At 37.8% G+C, this 12,507-nt stretch overlaps 1 protein-coding gene across 3 annotated transcripts in view; it reads right to left on the bottom strand.

Annotated features, from left to right (window-relative positions):
• The window catches only part of LOC126759651 (protein-tyrosine sulfotransferase), a 243,184-nt gene that overhangs the window by 194,572 nt on the left and 36,105 nt on the right, over window positions 1-12,507 (bottom strand). For 2 of the 3 annotated variants that reach the window (XR_007667036.1, XM_050474616.1), the window contains exons 3-6: window positions 11,332-11,572; window positions 10,940-11,119; window positions 10,171-10,307; window positions 6,149-6,347 (exon numbers count right to left, since the gene is read on the bottom strand). Coding sequence is in view for 2 of the 3 variants with exons in the window: in XM_050474616.1 (XP_050330573.1) it covers window positions 6,149-6,347; window positions 10,171-10,307; window positions 10,940-11,119; window positions 11,332-11,572 (757 nt within the window). In the remaining variant the exon portion in view is untranslated. The remainder of the gene's footprint in view (window positions 1-6,148; window positions 6,348-10,170; window positions 10,308-10,939; window positions 11,120-11,331; window positions 11,573-12,507) is intronic. The other variant, XM_050474617.1, reaches the window with a different exon arrangement.

Raw genomic sequence — 12,507 nt, 5'->3', positions numbered from 1 at the left:
CCAACATCACCACGCCGTGCCGGCTGCTGGGTTGAGGCTAAGACACAATTAATCCCTAAAACATATACATCCATTCGCGCTTGTGTGCGTGCGAACAGCAATTGACGGATGACGAATTGAAAGCATGCAAGGCAAATATCTAAACATTAATAAGACAAATTTGCCTTTAGCAACAGCCTAAAGTAGCACATGAGCCTAGAACAGGGCCGTTAAAGTCATTTCGACAACTTTTTCTGCTTTGGAAGTTAGACAATACTCTTCAAAGCTAACTGTGTTGAAAATATGCAGGAAGCGAGTTTTTCTTCTGAGCGGTTAATTAAAGCAAAAACAAGAAAAATCAATGACAACGGTTGTATCGAAGCTATAATACCTTTCACAAATGAAAACAAATGCAAGAACTTGAATTTGTTTGGTCAGTTAAGATGGCAGCTATATGCTACAGTGAACCGATATCGGCGGTTCCGACGACTAAACGGCTGGTTGGAGAGAAAAAAACACCTGCAAAATTTCAAATCGATAAATTAAAAACTGAGAGACTCAATTGGCGTGTATTAAGACTGGCAGATGGTCCTGGCTAAATCGACTCAGCTCTTCGAGCTTATCATTTACAACGCATAATCCAAGTAGCGGTAGCGCATGCGACGTTTTCGAGCCAAATTTTGTTCAGCGACGAGGCCCATTTCTGGCTCAATGGGTATGTAAACAAGCAAAATTGCCGCATTTGGAGCGAAGAGCAATCTGAAGAGATACAAGAGCTGCTCGTGATCTCGGCGACATTTGGTTTCAATAAGACGACGCCACTACCCACATATAGCAGCGATCAATGAATGAATTTGTTGAGAGCACACTTCGGTGAGCAGATAATTTCACGGCCACCTGGTCACCAAAATCGTGTGATATCACACCGTTAGACTTTTTCCTGTGGGGATATGTAAAGTCCAAAGTCTATGCGGATAATCTCGCTTCGATTCAGGCCTTGTAGCAAAACAACACAGGTGTCATTCGGCAGTTAACAGTTGAAATGCTCAAACGAGTAACCGAATATTGGTCTCAACGAATGAAAAATTTTAAAAAATAAACACAAAAGTATGTCCTTTCAAATGTTAAAAAACATTCCCCATAAATTTAAAGTTTGTGTTTTTTTCTTTAAAAAAGTAGGGAACTTCTAACTAGATCACTCTATTTATTCATCATTTTTGTGCTGGAGGAAGCCATTGAATTTTAGTTGTGACAGTAAGATAGAGCAAGCTTTCACTTTTAATTGTGTTGAGATATCTGGGATTCCTGCTTTTGGCATTAATAGAGTCAACCAACTAGAAAGGTTGAAATCAATTTACTAGCTAATTGACGTTCGGCGAAATATGTAAGCCGAATTTATGGATTTTAAGCACAAAACCATAGCATGCTTAAGAAAAAAACCCACGCCATTGAGATTTTTACATATTGACCAAAACTTGCAGTAAAAAATCAAAAAACGTAAAAAAAAAAAACGTCAAAATATAAAGAAAACAAGTTTGAATAAGTCAGGAGCAGTTTTTGTGCTCTGTGATCTTCTATACTAATTTGAAGTCAGCGACTTCTGAGCGACCGTATTTTATACTCTTGCAACTTGCAAGAATCAAAGCCAGCGACATTTCTTGAGATGTAAAACGTCAACCAGAGGATCGGAATATAAGCAATTTTATATAAACTTATACCACATATATAACTCATATACTGACCGACACATAAGGTTTGTTAGAAAAACGAAAATCATTATACAAGGTCTGTCGCAAAAGAAACAGAACTTTTTTAATATAACTGTGTCTGGTGGCGCCACCTATTGGTGGGTATACGAAATAAAAAGTTTGATCTCTTGTTGACATTTCGTAAAAATTTTAAGACAATTGGATAACTACAATCGATGTTATCGATCCAAAAGTGGCAGCAGCTTTTGGTCATCGGTCGTAAAATGCAAAGAGCAAATATTAAATTTTGTTTTAAACTTGGGAAAACGATTCCTGAAACATTTCAGATGATGAAAAAAGTTTACGGTGATCAGTGCCTATGCCGTAGTAATGTGCATGAGTGGTTTAAGCGATTCCAAGAATGTCGTGAGGACCTCTGTGACGATCAGAAGTCGGTCGTCTTCAGAAGTCAAAAATAAAGACAATGCTGATTTGTTTTTACGATTCCGAGGGTATTGTACACCGAGAGTTCGTCCCACCTGGCCAAACGATTAATGCTGTGTTTTACCTTGGTGTTATGAAGCGTCTTTTGTCACGCATTCGTCGTGCTCGACCACAATACAGTGAGGCAGGGTCCTGGCGCCTGTTGCACGATAATGCGCCGTGTCATCGGTCGACGCTAGTCACTGATTTTTTGACAAAAAAAACTCCATATTAACCATTAATCACTCACCCTACTCACCTATCTGGCACCTTGTGATTTTTACCTATTTGGAAAACTTCATTTGCCCATGATATTCTCAAGAGCATTCCGAAAGATGACCTTAAACACTCATTTGAAATGCTAATTGACCAGGCTAAACGCTGTATCGAAGCACAAGGAAACTACTTTGAATAAAAAAATATAACTTTTGAAAAATATTAATTTTTTGTTGTTTTTTTTTTAACAGTCCTGTTTCTTTTGCGACAGACCTTGTATGTGGTATATGGGAGTTAAGGTAATATCGACCCGTTTGCCATGGCACATACTAAATAAATGTTCCCTGAGTTTTATTAAGGTACCTTACATACAATCACCACTCATATGGAGCAAAGTCAGCCGGATGTTTGAAAATTCTAGAAATATGAGGGCTAGGTCAAGTTTCGCACGCTATTATATCTCTTATTGGCGCAAAAATAAACTATAAGAGTAAAACATGTTCTGTAATTTTCATTGAGATAGCTCAAATATTGTCCGATATATGCAATAGAAAGTCACCAGGAGATTCGAAAATCTTTATATTAGATATATGGGGGATCAGAGCAGTATTGACCCGATTCAACCCATTTTTGATGCACGGAATAGCTATTGTCAGCACAGGACTCTCGCCCACGTACAGCCATCGTACAATTTTCACACCGGTTTTCATAAAGACCTCTTATACCATCTCGGAGCTAAAATTTAATGTCTCTGGCGTAATTAATTGTTGATTTATTGCGTTTTTATTAGTTTTGAGCGGTACCGTTATATGCAGAGTGAGTGGAGTTATCTTCCGATTTCATCCATTTTCACATTGTCGGTATAAGAGTTCTTATAAGAATTGTCCTAAGAGAATTTGGCATTGCAGTTTTGGTAGTCTATGAGATATACACATCAAACCTATTAGAAGGCGAGGATATGACCACTTTTTCAGAACTTTAGCACACAGGTGCCCCTTGCTACCGCGATCCCCTGTGCCAAATAACAGTTTTATATCTTAATTTAATGCTTAGTTATGGCACTTTATGTGTTTTCGGTTAATGACGATTTGTGGGCGTAGCAGTGGTTCAATTACGCCCATCTAGGAACTCGCAACCTTTTTTATAATAAGAAACCCGCGCGTATCAAGTTTCATTGAGATATCTCAATTTTTACTCAAGTTACGGCTTGCACGGATGGACGGACAGACAGTCACCCAGTTTCAACTTTTCTCGTCATACTGATCATTTATGTTTATATAACCCTATATCTATCTCGACTAGTTTTAGATGATACGTACAACTCTGTAGCAACATGTTGCAAAGTATAAAATTGTACAAAAATTAGTAAATAGATTTTTTTTTACTTTTGAGGGTTTTTACAGACTACAGAAATATAAGTAACAAAAGAAAAAAACACAAAATTTTATTTAATAAAACATATGAAGAGAATAAAAGAATGGTGCAGAAAGACAAAGCAATTGGTACTATGAAAATAAAAAGAGTAGAATTAGTCAACGCCAATAAAGCCAATAAAGCAGAAGAAAAATTAGTCAAAACAATTCTTAACTTTAATTAATTTTGATATATTTGGCGCCAATTTTATTTTTACTTATTCCAAAAATGTATGAGACAACAAGAAGTTTCAACTGAAAGTACGCGATGCCACGCCCTTTCTCAATTGTTGCCTATATATAAGACTGCTATAACAAAATCACTCCACAATTTGGTCTCTTAACGGTTAAAAGTTTATCATGTGGTATTTTGATTTTTTTTTTATAATTTTAAAGAACGAGTTTTTTGTTTTAGAAATCAAAGTTTGTGTGCCGCATATTTCAACGAGTTTTCGACGATTTGTTAGTGTAAAGTTCAGTATTTTGACTGAGTAATTTCATGAAACCGGAATTTTTAGATTAGAGGAGTTTGAAGAGGCATTTAGAATTGTGGTTCTAACCATGTGAGGACTCGGTATACTGGGACGAAAAACTAAGTGTTTCCACAGTGTCAAGAGCCTGATTGTACTAATGTTATTCGATGCCCTCGAGTAAATTCAAATTTTACTGACATTTTTAGATAATATATGCGATATTACATATAAGTTTTGTTGGTTTTCTTTTTGTAATTTGTATAGAAAATAGTAGCAACTATACGAAAATTTGTTCCACTGCCATTAGTCGGTCATAGGAATGAATCAATAGAGATATCTAAACCTTTTCCTTAATACATAGATTACGAATAGCAAATATTAGCTTAAGGGGTGAGGCAACTCTAGAATTAAAAACAAAATCCATTTAGGGTCCTAGAAGCATTACTCAGTTAGTAGAATAGTCGACAGTTTACAAAGGACAAATAGATTTTTAATACTCTCAAGTATATTTTTAATAAAGCAATTCCCTTCTCCTCACTCTCCGTATAAATTCTCAACGTTTGGCCTTTTTAGGCCTCTAGACTCTCGTAACCCTGTAAAACTATCTCAATTAAAGCATTTAAGTATATTAAAGTAAAATGACGTTACTTAAAGGACGAGCCATGCTGGTGACCAATTTCTTTAGTTGTTAACTTATATACCGCCTTACTTATGTACATGGAAATTTCGATTCTTCTAGTATTCATGCTATTATCTAACCACAAGTACAACAACCAAACTGCAACCACAACTGGCTGGTTATCAAATTTACGAGCAAAATAATTGATCAAATCAAGCTAAAACAAAGCCCTGACAGACATTTTGATGCGCGCCTTTTCCAGCCACAAACCGGCACATAAATATTTAATGAGTATGTGTGGGTGTGTCAAATTTTCGATTAACTCGAGCTGCCACTAAGCGTCAGCCTATAGAAAGCGGCTTTATTCGCAAAATAATACTACTGAATGTTGAATGCTGAGAATGGGAATGATTGTGGTATGAACATGTGACTGGATGTGTGCGAGCATACGTGTGTGTGTGTGTGTGTATGAGTGGGAAGGGGTGTTAGTTCATTTCCATGCAGTAAATATGTCTGAAATATACATGAAGTCTATCATCAAAGACTTGGAAAATATAGCGCTAAGCACATCCTTACACATACACACACACACACAAATGCAGTGGCAAGTGTTTGAAATGGAAATTATTGTATTATTGTACATATGTTTGTAACTTGTGAGCAATCAGTTATTCTTACTGGTTATATACTTGAGGAATTACGGGTAGTTTAGTAGATATGTGTGCGGGTGGGTGTTTATGTGTAATTTTATTCAGAATACGTATATTCATATTTAATGGACTGGAAATAAACCAAAAATATATGTAAGTATGTAATTATATAGTAGAATGTGAGTAAATAAATAAACGAATTAAGGAGTCTGTGTGCAATTCGCTATCACGAATCACAAATAATAATAAATTGACAAATGGCAGAGCGCAGTGCGAGCACGGAGCGCACGCTTAACGCTGTCATTCAACTCAGAGACGAGCTGTGTTGTCAGACAGGAGACAAGTCTATCAGCAAGTGCTCAAACGAACCTTCAATTTATGTTTTTTTTTTTTTTTTTAATCTATACTTTTTTCTGCCAATATTTTTTTTTTAAGATTTCTTTTGATGGGAGCTAAAATAGGTGGTTCAAAATGCGTAAAATGAGTGCTACAAAACGGATGAAAACTTTTAAACAAAATCAATACTGAACGAATTATTGGATAATTTTATAAAACACGTAGCAAAAAAACTAAAAACACACAAAAAGTAAAGAGGACAAGTTTGACGAAAGGACTGTGGCGCACATACCTTAAAAGTATTATCCTGTACCCAAGCATCTGGCTTACCATAATCCGGCGGATTCGCATAGGGATCATAACCGAGCACCGATAACATGGGCGCAATGTCGGCCATATCACGTACCACATTTTCAGGTATATTGCCTACCCATTTGGAGAGTGCTTCCAAATTCACCGGTTTAATAACCTGATCCGAGGAGCGCTCCACTCTGTAAGAAATTAGAATAATGGCAGTAAATAATGATGATATTATTATATAGTTATGTAGTCATATATACATATGTAATTAACGAATTGATTGAAGAAAATATGAATTCTTCGAGCTCCTAGTGCGTTTATGTAATGATAAAACACTAATAAGTTATTTATTCTAAAACAATTGACGAACTTTTGGGTATTTTAGTGTAGAGCCACGTATTTCGAGTTGTTTTTTTGGCAAGTAAAAAAACAATATATATTTTTTTACTTTAAATTCGTATACTGAAAATTTTCATAAACTAATTTTCTCATTTTCTCGAATTTTTTAGAACTATTCTTCTTCTTCTTAATTGGCGTAGACACCGCTTACGCGATTATAGCCGAGTTAGCAACAGCGCGCCAGTCGTTTCTTCTTTTCGCTGGCGCCAATTGGATATTCCAAGCGAAGCCAGGTCCTTCTCCACTTGGTCCTTCCAACGGAGTGGAGGTCTTCCTCTTCCTCTGCTTCCCCGGCGGGTACTGCGTCGAATACTTTCAGAGCTGGAGTGTTTTCATCCATCCGGACAACATGACCTAGCCAGCGAACTATTACAATGTATAAATTTTCATGTTTTGTTTTTTTTCTTTGAGAAATTTAAGAATTATTCACGCCAAGTATATTGGCTGATTAGAACTTGAGATATTGTGACGACTGCACCCACAAAGATGGATTCGTGAAAAAAACCGCTTAAAGTTTCGTCGTTCGCTCTAACTAGTCACGATAATAAAACGAAAATAAAGTAAATTTTGAAAAATTTCCAAATTATTGAAATATAAAATAAAAAATTAACGATACTATTTAAATTTCTAAACTTGGCTTCCCCTTCATAATCCACGAAATTCACATCAAAAAAGATTGAAGTATTAACTGCTTAAATTTTTCTGAAATATACATTTAGGCGAAATTTATAAGTGAGAAAGAAATGGTATAATTTTATAAACTCTTACAAAAACGCTCATATCCCCGAAACCATTTGCCGAATCTACTTCAAGTTTTTGAAAAATATTTTATAATGTATAAAAAGAAGAAGGGGTTTAACTGTCTAAATTTTTTTGAAGTATACATTCAGGCGAACTCTGCAAGTGAGAAACAAATAACAAAATTTTTAACAAACAAAACCAATGCCCCCCACTGGTGCTTTTTTCATAGCATAAAAAGTTATAAAATCACTTTAGATGACAGCTACATATATGCTATAGTAAACTGATATCGGCTGTTCGGACAAATGAGCAGCTTCTGGGTAAAAACAAGGACGGGTGCAAAATTTCAGATCGACATCTCAAAAACTGAGGAACTAGTTCGCGTACATGCAGAGAGACTAACAGACAAACATCAACTACTATTTCCCGAGAATATTAATATAAGTAGATCGTAGGCCAGCCCAGAAAAATCGGCCATTCGAAAGAATCAATTTATTTTATTCAAAATAGTGCGTTACAGGACAGGAAACAGAACAAATGGTTATTTCGGCAAAATTAATTTATTTTATTCAAAAGAGTCTCGTTCTGCTTCAATACAGCTTTTTGCAAGGTTCAAAAGCATGTCGAACGAGTGTTTTAGCTCGTTGGCCGGTATGGCCGCCAGTATGCCGGTGCGAGCCTTTTGAATGGCCTCTACGTCTGCATTACGGTTTCCTTTCATGGGCAAATGCATTTTTCCGAAAAGGAAGAAGTCGCACGGTGCCATATCAGAGGAATACGGTGAGTGGTTAATGGTTAAAATTTGATTTTTGGTCAAATAATCGCTCACAAGCGTCGATCGAATGTTGGATTCTGAGCAATTTTTGGTTGTCAGTCAATTTGTGCGGAACAAACCATGCACACACCTTTCGTAAGCGCAAATGTTCGGTCAAAATGCGATAAATCGATGTTTTGGAGATGTTCAATTCCATTTCTGATTGTTGATGAATTCACGCACAGTTTCAATGGAATTTCCGGTGATCACGGATTTTGATTGGCCCACATGTTGATCGTCATTTATGTCCTCACGACCTCTTTGAAAACGTTGAAACCACTCGTGCACTCTGCTACGGGATAGGCAATCATCGCCATAAACTTGTTTCATCAATTGAAACGTTTCGGTAAAAGTTTTACCAATTTCAAAACAAAATTTAATGTTGGCTCTTTGTTCGAAGCTCATTTTCGCACCGATAACACAAACATACTGATATTTAAAAGACAATAACTTCACTTGCAATCGATAAAATGTCATGAAATTCTCACTGGACAACAGGGGCGCTAGATTCAAAAGGTCCTGTTTACTTTGGAACACTCCTTGTATAACTCTGACGTGCGGCCTTCTTCGTGAAAGAGAGCGTTCAACAACAGAACAGCAATGTCCTATAATTTTCATCGAAGATGTAGTGAGCTTTTTGACTTCAGAAAGCCAGTTATAGAGGTTCAGATTTTTCGATTAGAGCCCAAGATAAAGGTACAAGTCTTGACATTCTAATTGTCGAAGTTCTTCGGAAAGATATCACCGCAGAATAATCTTAATATCTATTTATTGTGGGTCCCGCTTTGGGATATTATGGGTACGGCAGCAAAGTAAGCATTACAGAGACGCTAGAACACCTACTACCCAAGTCGCTCTTAAAGTTCGCAAAAAGCTTTGACGTTCAGCTCAAATTAAGCTGAATCTTCATCTGACATTACTAAAAATCGGTCTATGTTTAGCGTGTCGGCGGGGCAGTATAACCTAACCTAACCTATAGCGTCTCTTTGCTTCCCCGTGGAGCATAAGAGGCAAAAAACTTAGACCACCTCCAGCACGCAGTGAAGAAAATATAGCAGTTGAGCTGTGAGTGTACACGAATACCGTGAAGAGTCGATTCGGCGCCATTCGCAGCAACTCGGACTGACGTATGGAAGAACTTGGCTCATTTTACGTTGAGATCTTCAATCGAAAGTGTACAAAATACAGCTTGTGCAAGAACTGAAGTCGCTCAGCGTTCCCAAGCGACATCGTTTTGCTCTATGGGCTCTTGAAAAGTTCCAAGAAAATCCGACGTTTTCGAGTCAAATTTTATTCATAGTTGTCTTAATGGGTATGTAAGCAAGCAAAATTGTGTCACTTGGAACGAAGAGCAACCTGAAGAGCTGCCACTTTATCCAGAAAAAACAACGCTTTGGTGTGGTTTGTGGGCTGGTGGAATCATCGGTACATATTCCTTCAAAAGTGATGCCGGTGTGAACGTAACCGTCAATGACGACCGATGTCACGTCATGATAACCAACACTTTGATGACTGAAATTTAAGCTCGTGATCTCGCCGATATTTGGTTTCAACAAGCCGTCGCCACTTCCCACAAATCACATCAATCAATGGATTTATTGAGAGAACACTTCGGTGCGCAGATAATTTCACGTTTTGGGCCGGTCGATTGGCCACCCAGATCGTGTGATATCATACCGTCTCATCATACTTTTTCCTGTGGGGATATGCCAAGTCTAAAGTCTATACGCACAATCCCGCTTCAATTTAGCAGATATCAGTCATCGTTCACCAGTTCCTAGTCGAAATGCTCGAACGAGTCATCGAAATTGTGCTCAACGGATGGACTATCTGAGACGTAGCCGCGTCTAACATTTGAAAGGGATAATCTTAAAAAAATAACTGCCAAAGAATGTTCTTTCGCACGATAATAAACATTCCTCATTCAATTTGAAGTTTCAGTACTTTTTCTTTAAAAAAGTAGGGAACCTCGGATGGATCACCCTTGAAGTTTTAAGTGGTCCCAAATATTGTTATAGTAAATATTAATATCGAAGCATACATATGTGACTCAGACTTACTTGGAGAGCGGCACACCATTTGGCTTATTGATGAACTCCTCGTGATGCAAAACCGCATCATTCCATGGAACATCCAGGAATTTCAATATTTTTCGCATCCACTCCTCGGGATGCAGAACCAATTGTTCATAGTAAACCTGAAAAAAGAAAGAAATGTAAACTATTGACACGAGGTGGAAAGCAAACATAAAAACGTGGCGAAAAAGTGGACAATTTGAATTTTAATTCAATTAAGCGATCAAATGATATGTGAAAAATACAATGGTTTTTTACTAACGAACTCGCAAACGAAATGATAAATGCGGTTGAAGCAATTCGCATTTGCATTCACAACCGACTAAACCATTAAGTCATCAATCAAATGGAAAATGTGAATTGAAAATTAAAATGTAAACTTTAAAATGAAATCGAAAAAAATGAAATGTGAAATCACCAAAATCAGCTAGTGAATTGCGGCAACAAAGCGCAAATAACGGTTGAGTTTTACAATTTGATTTTTCGCTAGATTTTTTTTGACACGTCGCACTGTCAGTTCGTTTTGAAGGTAGCTTTTTTGCAGTTGTTCGTTGCACGAACGCGAACTCGACGTATTTGTCAATATGCTACACGTTTCAATCAATCAATGACTGAAGTTGCCGCGCCAAACCTACGCCATTTGTAAGCACTTGAGAGCACGCAAGCGTTCCTCCCACAATGTACGTTATATAGTAGGGTTTCGCCGGGAAAAATATCAATTCACACACAAATGCACATAGACATATGGACTTACCATCATGCAGCGCTCCTTGCCGATCTCCTTGCATTGGTTGTGCATCACTTCGATGGCGAAGTTCCACTTCCGCATACACTGCCGATAGCTGGTCAAATCGAAGCCGGTTATCGTCACATGGCGCGAGATGATTGAATGCACTGTGGCGCGCCCATCTCTTACCATAAACAGGAACTTCGCCTAAAAGCGAAATTATGTTGCAACATGTAGCGACGCCCACGCCAAGCGGTTGACAAGCCAAAAGAAAAGTGAGATAAAAGAGATACGAAAAAAAAATAAAATAAAAGAGAGGAAGAGAAGCGACGGTATACGGTTAAGTGACATGTCGAGTGTAGTAGAGTTACAAAGTATGTTCGTGTCAGATGTGCCAAACGACAACGAACGATAATTACATTTGGAAATAGTTCTATCACGTAGGAGCCCATCTTTAGCGTCAGCGGATCCTTATTGCATAGACGAGGCGCTGGTTCGCCATGTTTAGCGATGATTTCGAGACAAAATTGCGCTATTGCACCGTTCATCACCTCCTTGGTGATGCCCGCCTCCATTAGTCGCATCGATTCCTTCTCCGATTTCATCCAATGCGAGCGTAATTGCAGTATACGTGGTATGACACGTGTCTCCTGGCCACATCTATACAATTTTTTTTTTCGTTTATGCCGTTATGCGGAATGTGAGGGGGAGTTGGCAGATGGCAGCAGCAGCAGCAGCAGATATCGTTGTTGGTAGGCGGATGTGTGCACGTATGAAATGAAAAGGAAGCGGAAGAAATTGCTATTAGTTTTATATTGAGTGTACTTCCGGCCATCAAGTTCGCACAGGCGATGGGCGTTAAAAATAATAACTAATAAATAAGTATTAAAAATGAAGGAAATGTGCAGTTATGATTAAAATAAGTTTTTCTTTCGATTACGCTTGATTGGAATATAATTATTTTAGTTTGCATGTGTAAAAATTGTTACCGATTTATCTCTATTATTTGTTATTGTAAATACGTTGCTTATGCCATAGACGGATAATGCTAATGATCAAAGGATTAGTCAAAATTTTGATTTTCGACCAAGTGGCGGCTTCCCGAAGAATTAACACTTCACAATGGCTTAAGGAATCAATATTACAAAAAATCTTACCTCTTCGATCATTACCTAACAAATATATCTACAAAGGATGTGTGAAAAATTCAAGTCAACCGGTCCAGCCGTTTTGGCGAATGTTTCCTCATCGATTCTGAAAACAGCCTTTCAAGATAAAATCGTGTAAAGGTTGCAAGCCGAGGTTGCCGGCTCCTACAGAGATGTGAAGTTTGATGATGTTCTAAGTGGATAGAAAGCAGTGCGGCGGTACTAGAACTCATTATCAGTGCGTTCAGGGCTGGTCAAAGAGAGCCTAACCTCGCTTTCAATAGCATCAAATTTCTTTGTGATAAGACTGGTATGGGTGCCAGGTCACAGCGGAATCGCAGGAAACTGTAAAGCTAATGAGCTAGACAGAAAAGGCACCCTAGAACCGCTATCGGTGGAATGGGAACGTATCAGTGCCACCCTATCCTCCGAAGAATACTACTACAT

Source organism: Bactrocera neohumeralis, chromosome 5 (assembly GCF_024586455.1).
Source record: "Bactrocera neohumeralis isolate Rockhampton chromosome 5, APGP_CSIRO_Bneo_wtdbg2-racon-allhic-juicebox.fasta_v2, whole genome shotgun sequence".
NCBI lineage: Eukaryota > Metazoa > Arthropoda > Insecta > Diptera > Tephritidae > Bactrocera > Bactrocera neohumeralis.
This window is presented reverse-complemented; position numbering and strand designations above follow the sequence as displayed.